The 6,390-nt window shown below is 33.3% G+C and overlaps 1 protein-coding gene across 2 annotated transcripts; it reads left to right on the top strand.

Moving 5' to 3' along the window:
* The first annotated feature begins 1,386 nt into the window (after positions 1–1,386).
* On the top strand, positions 1,387–5,688 carry LOC145136950 (nuclear envelope-associated protein 2-like). 2 transcript variants are annotated; one of them, XM_079071065.1, is made up of 6 exons: positions 1,387–1,592; positions 2,091–2,475; positions 2,608–2,715; positions 3,855–4,316; positions 4,626–4,727; positions 5,311–5,688. In XM_079071065.1, exons 2-6 carry the CDS (start codon positions 2,305–2,307, stop codon positions 5,482–5,484), a joined length of 1,017 nt encoding a protein of 338 aa, XP_078927191.1. In that variant the 5' UTR covers positions 1,387–1,592; positions 2,091–2,304; the 3' UTR covers positions 5,485–5,688. The 2 variants fall into 2 exon arrangements, with proteins under 2 accessions (XP_078927191.1, XP_078927192.1); XM_079071066.1 differs by lacking the exon at positions 1,387–1,592 and having other exon boundaries at positions 2,016–2,475.
* The last annotated feature ends 702 nt before the right edge of the window (positions 5,689–6,390 follow it).

Genomic DNA, 6,390 nt, shown 5'->3' with positions numbered 1-6,390 from the left:
TGGCATTTGACGAGTTACCCTGTTTCTCGTACTTTGTTGTATACCTTTAATATGCAGTGTTCACATCTCACCCTGCACATCTCTTTCTCTAATATCTTTGCGTCTCTTACACCTTCGAATCTGGATAACAAAAAGGTTGAGTCTGATCTATATCTTTTTCCATCGATATAAATGTCTACCACCTTTCCAAACACTTGGAATGAGCTCCTCATCTTGTTCTTGCTTGCGTTATCTGGTAGATTCGATACATAGTATGAAGTTACAGTTATGTTTGCCCCCGTTGAGTGGATCAAATTCTTTCTCTAGCGAATCTTTGTCCAATCTCCTTGGTTTGCCATGCGACCGTCCGCCTTCTGCAGAGCATTTTTTCTTTGATAAGTGTAAACCCTAATGTTGGTGATTGACAAACCTTTATTATGGTTGCAAATAACAAAATGAAGTTTGAATCATAATATGATTTACCAAGATTTAGCAAAAAGAAAGTGGATGTTTTATCATTTGTTTCCTACCGAGGTTGCAAGAGGAGGATTTAAAAATCAAAGTTCATTAAAAAAAGTCATATAACTTTTGTATTTTTTTCTATGGGAATCAAAGAGAAAGAAAAATATAATACTGATACATATACCTATTTGATAAATAAAAAATTTAAAAACAACTATTTGGTCAAGTAGTCCAATGTTGTCTACTTTTCCAATCAACTTCATTTTTTAGAAATGGTTAACCGAGTGGACATAAATAGGGGCGGATCTTTTCAAGGGCTAGGGGCGGATTTTTTAGAAATGGTCAACTTCATTTTTTAGAAATGGTTAACCGAGTGGATATAATACTGATTTTTGTCCCCCCTGATTTTTTTGGCATAAATAGTCCCTATGCTTTAACTTTATACATATTTAGTCCAAAAATATAAAATTTTGACTATGGCCCCCTGTTTACCAATTTTTATACAAATTATATTTTCGGCCCCCAAATGAAATATTGAAGCTCCGACACGAGACATAAACATTTGACTCTACTTGAATCAAATACTCTGATATGGACCGAGTTAGCCAAATGTCTAACCGGACCCGGTAAATCAAACAACCCTAACCCTTATTTTTTTTACGAATATCACTACAAATTATGCTGTATAAAAACAAGTCACTTAAAAAAAACAATAGTTTAATAAAGATTAAAAATGGTAATCGTCCTTGAATTATGGAATTCATTGTGTATTTCTAGGGAAAAAGAAGAGACACAAGTTTTGTGTGCCAGAAGATGCCAACGCTTAGGTGGAAAGCATGACCCCAAAAATTTGATTTTGCCGCGCGCTCACAGTCAACCCAACCTAATGACCAATAGGTTCGGTTTTTGGCATTTATTACCAAACCTTTCTCTAACATTAACCCACAAATCCGAACCTACCTTCTTCCCTTCCCTTCCTTCTCCCTCTTTAACATTTTTGCTCGTTTACAGGTGTTACATCGTCGCATCTTGTTCAACTTTCCACATATCTCCTTCCTAAAACCTTCCTACTTCTCACTATGAAGATTCTTCATACGTTTTAGATTCTGTCGTCTCCAAGGGTCGTCTTCATATGGGTCTTCTGATTTAAGGTAATTCGTGTTATTTTTTCCCAAATCAAATTTGCCAAAATGATTTCAACCCCAGATTAGTTTCATCTTGATGAACTTCTCATTCTTTAGTTTAATCGCTGTTATAAGTTTTCATTTCTAATAGTTTCAAGCTCGACCCACCATTCAAATCACAAATATTAATCTTGTGGGTCGGGAGTATTAATTGCTTCAGGAACTCTCTTTCAATGAATCACACATCTGGGGATGTGAGTGTTAGGAAGAAGGAACGAGTTTCATGTTTTCATTTATTTATTTATTTATTTTAATTAAAATTGTTTTAAGATGCTAAATGTGCGGTTCGGATTAGTTTTGTTTACTCATCGACATCCTTGTCAAATTGACAGGTTCATTTGAATTATTTTTATATCAATCGTTTCTCTCACTTCATTCAGTTTCAAACTTCGACTTTTATATAATTATTTAATTTCATACATCTAACACCTTCATCTCTCTCTATCTGTAATTAATTCCTTATAGGATACACGCAAGTTACAGTTGAGTCATTGTTCGTATTTCGCTCTTTCTTTGACTTCATTTTAAAATAAAGCAGTCACGAGTTATATCGTTTGTTCACATGCTTGACGAAGATATGTGGACGTATTTCTACCCACGAAAGATGAGAAAGATCGTCCGTTTCTGAGTTTGAATCTTGATGTTTCATTGTCAATTAATCTTCGAGGACAACTGAAAGATGTCAAGCAAGACTTCAACGAAGGAGATTGATCCGTTACTGAGGGATCTGGACGAGAAGAAACTGAATTTTCGCCGGAACGTGGTTTCACTCGCCGCCGAGCTCAAGGATGTCCGCAGCCGTCTTTCATCCCAAGAAGAATCATTTGCTAAAGAATCTTTAACTAGACAGGTACGCGTTCTTCATTTTTGATTCGACAACTTAAGTCAAAAGGAGTTCTAGTTGTTGTTTTATTTAGTGGGGCGATTGAATATTCATAGATCTTAACAATTTTCCGGCTTTAATGATTATATGTTGTTACAGGAAGCAGAAATAAGAGCTAAGAACATGGAAGAAGAGATTTGTCGATTGCAGAAGAGTTTAGATGAGAGAAATCTGCAGCTTCAAGCATCATCATCCGATGCTGAAAAGGTTTGACTTTCTTGATTTTAATCATATAGATTTGCATCGCTTGATTTGAATTTGTTTGATCTAGATTCTTCAAATATGTTTATATCAAAAACAAATCTTTGTAAGCTGCCTTTCGTCAGTTTCCCTTTGGCTTTTTGGTGGATTTAGAATAGGAATAGTTTAAATCCTTTTTGTGTTAGAATATTCTTGTTTCACTTTAGGGTTGAAAAAGTTTGTCTTTAGCAAATTTTGAATAACATGGAGACACCCAACTCAAATTGAATGACATAATATTTAGACCAAACTTGTATATGAAATACCCATTTTGTCCATATGTTCCACTTATGGTTCCTTTTAGATTGGATCAATAATGGGTAAATCTAGATCTGGTTTTTCATAATAAATGATGCATTTCGAGAGTTGTTCAAATCTAGATGTTACTATACGAGATTCTTTATGTTGTAATAATAAAAACTTTTGTAATATGATTATTACTTCAACATTTCCACACTAAGATTATAAACAAAAACACAATATACTTTAATATTATTCGAAAAAAAGTACAAGTATATCTACAAGTTTACTATGAAGTATGAGCATGAACACATAAACCTACTATTGTTTAGAAAAAAGAGAAAACATTACATATTCTACGTGAAACCCTAAATCGCACATGAAACTTTACTTTTAGTATACAAATGGCGAAAAAATCAAATTGAAAAGGCCTTTAGAATTTCTGTATATTTTTTTTACACTTGATATTTACAACTTCAGTCCTTGTTTTGTTAAATTTCTCCGCTACCCCTCGCACCGACATCAAAAACTTGGCAGCCGGTTTTTATTTATGACGCGTACTTTGCTTCCTTCAACTTTTGCCACAACAATTCTTTTCCTTTTTCAATCAGACCCTACAAATTTCCAAACTCGCGTATTTAATTATTTGCAATCCTTTTTCAAAACAAGATCGGGAATCCCTTTTTATATTTTTAACAAATAATCACTTTGACGAAGCACCCCTATACGAATCGAAGATGAATTATGTCCTGAACTCGATTATTTACAAATCTGCTTTCGTGTAACTGTGTCGTCATTTTGTTGGGTGTTTTCTAGCCAACAATTTATTCAGACAACAATTAATGAGTTTGTATCTGATCTTACAGTATCAACGGGAATTGGATCATCTTACATCACAACTTTCATCCACAAAAGCAACAGCGGATGCAAGTGCCATTTCTGCTCAATCTGCACAGCTTCAATGCATGGCTCTGTTAAAGGAACTGGATCAGAAGAACAGGTCGTTGAAAGAGCATGAAGCTCGAGTTAATCAATTGGCACATCAGGTAGATCTTTTGCAGAAGGATCTTGAATCACGAGAATCTACACAAAAACAATTGAAAGATGAAGTCATGCGAGTTGAACATGACATCATGCAAGCTTTAGCAAAAGCTGGAGCAAATAATGATTGTGAATTAAGGAAGATACTTGACGAGGTTTCACCTCGAAATCTTGACAAGATGATGAAATTGTTATCGGCCAAAGATGAAGAAATAAGCAAGTTGAGAGATGAAATCCGGGTTATGTCAGCTCATTGGAAACTCAAAACCAAGGATCTTGAGTCCCAAGTATGTCTATATATTCTTTGTGAATAGATGATATTTAAAATATATAAAAGATGTTGTACATATGGAAAATGGAAAGAAAAGTTAAATGAGGGCAAATTTGTAAATAGGACTTAAAAGGGGGAAGTCCCTTTCTCCATTAAGATGTGTTTTTTGACGTAAAAAGAGACTGATATATAGCTTATGTGATTAAGTTCCATCCGTATAAGCTCATTAACCAAGAAAGAAATAAAACACTTTAAGAGATTTATGTTTGATACAAAGTATTTATTAATGTTTAATTGTAATAAGTTGAAATCTTGTATGTGACAGTTGGAGAAACATCGTAGAGCAGATCAGGAGTTGAAGAAAAGAGTTTTAAAACTTGAGTTTTGTCTTCATGAAGCTCGAGCTCAAACCCGGAAGCTCCAACGGGTAATTCTACTTTTGTTGTTTTGGGCAAGAATTATGCAACCTTGTCTTACTTTGCTTCATATTTTGGCTATTTTTGTGGTTTAACAACTACTTTAAATCAAAATCAACCATGAAAGTCACCAACGTTTTGACACATTTTTTTGTGTGTTTTTCTATAGTAGGTTAAAGTGGTAATCGAAAAATCTGTCAAAGTTTAGTGGTTTTAATGGATTATTTAGTAAAAATGAATTTGATAACTTTCTCTATCTTGACCACTTTAACTTGCTAAAGCTAGTCAAAGCGGTCGGCTTAGGAAAATATGAAACTTTGGTGGCTTTCATGATAAAAAATGAAGTAGAGTGGTTAAATCGCAATAATGACCAAAATATAGTCCCTTTATTTCTATTACAACATTCCTCTTTCAGTTTTTTTATCTTTAAACTTTTTTCTTACTGGGATATTATATTTTGTAAAATGCATCCAGCTACTATAATAGTGAAAATTGGTTTTTTGTTTCAATGACATTTATATAAATTGGTAGATTCTTTTACAAGTCATACAAGGAAAGAAATGGAAGTATGATGCTATAATAATGATTTTGCAGATGGGAGAGAGGCGAGACAAAGCTTTGAAAGAAGTGAGAGATGAATTGGCAGCAACAAAGAATGGTGGAAACGGGGAAAACCAGAGCCAGAACCAGAACTTCTGGGAGATGCCAGGGTTTAAGATTGCTGTATCCATGTCGATGGTGATTCTGGTGTTGATTTCTAAGCGCTAGTAGTCTAGTAGTCTAGTAGCGTAGGTGTATTATGTTAGAGATAATTTGAAAGGTGAATGTGTATGTGAATGGAATTAAGTGTTGGATACCTGGATAAAAATTAGGATCATAGTGAGCCTGGAATTAAAGAGGGGATGGGTTTGTTTATAAAATACCCTACCTGTAGATCTTTTTAAAAATTTCAAATTTCAGATTTCTCTGCTACATCTCTAAAGCATATTGAAAAACTAGGTTTTAGATTTTAGTTTAAAATCTAATTTTGGCTGTAATTAAAAACTAGCTAACAAATATAAATTGATATAAAGAATAACTAAATATATAAATAAAAATAGGTTAACGCCAAATATGAGGTTGAGGGTGTTGCTCTCCCTCATTGAGGTTTAGGGTTACATAGATGAATTTAAGATGTAGTTTAGGAGTAAGTTAGATTTGCTGTTTTAAAAAAAATCTATTTCAAATGTATAAAAAATATACATAATTTATATATTTTATTAAATGAAAAAGAAACCGATCATTAAAGTTCTAAATTTATCTCTTAGGCTACATGGAGTCACTCGGCAACACCTTGGCTGCTAAGCTGACATCACCATGCCTTGACATTGGAATCATACTTAACAACCACTAACATATGAGAGAGTATATTCAAATTTTAAAACAAATGAATTTTTTATCCACTTTTTAAAAGTTCAAAATTTCAACCTCTTTCAACAAATATAAATAGGGATATCTACAGAAAAGTCCCAAACTTTTTTCAAAAGTTTCAATAAAGTCCTAAAAGTTTTTTTTTGAACAGAAAAGTCCCAATATTTTGATGTTTTGCCTAAATTAACGAAAAAGTCCTTTTTTATATTTGAACAGCAAAAAGTCATTTTTTATATTTGAACAACAAATGATAGATTATATGAT

This window comes from Lactuca virosa, chromosome 9 (assembly GCF_052849685.1).
Source record: "Lactuca virosa cultivar CGN04683 chromosome 9, Lactuca_virosa_CGN04683_v6, whole genome shotgun sequence".
NCBI classification, from domain to species: Eukaryota; Viridiplantae; Streptophyta; class Magnoliopsida; order Asterales; family Asteraceae; genus Lactuca; species Lactuca virosa.
This window is presented reverse-complemented; position numbering and strand designations above follow the sequence as displayed.

What these genes read in the sequence shown, in the direction of transcription:
- LOC145136950 (XM_079071065.1), top strand. Translation starts at nt 2,305, where the DNA reads ATGTCAAGCAAGACTTCAACGAAGGAGATTGATCCGTTACTGAGGGAT. An exon ending in AAGAATCTTTAACTAGACAG is followed by an intron (nt 2,476 to 2,607) that starts GTACGCGTTCTT and finishes ATGTTGTTACAG; the next exon opens with GAAGCAGAAATAAGAGCTAA. An exon ending in CCAAGGATCTTGAGTCCCAA is followed by an intron (nt 4,317 to 4,625) that starts GTATGTCTATAT and finishes TGTATGTGACAG; the next exon opens with TTGGAGAAACATCGTAGAGC.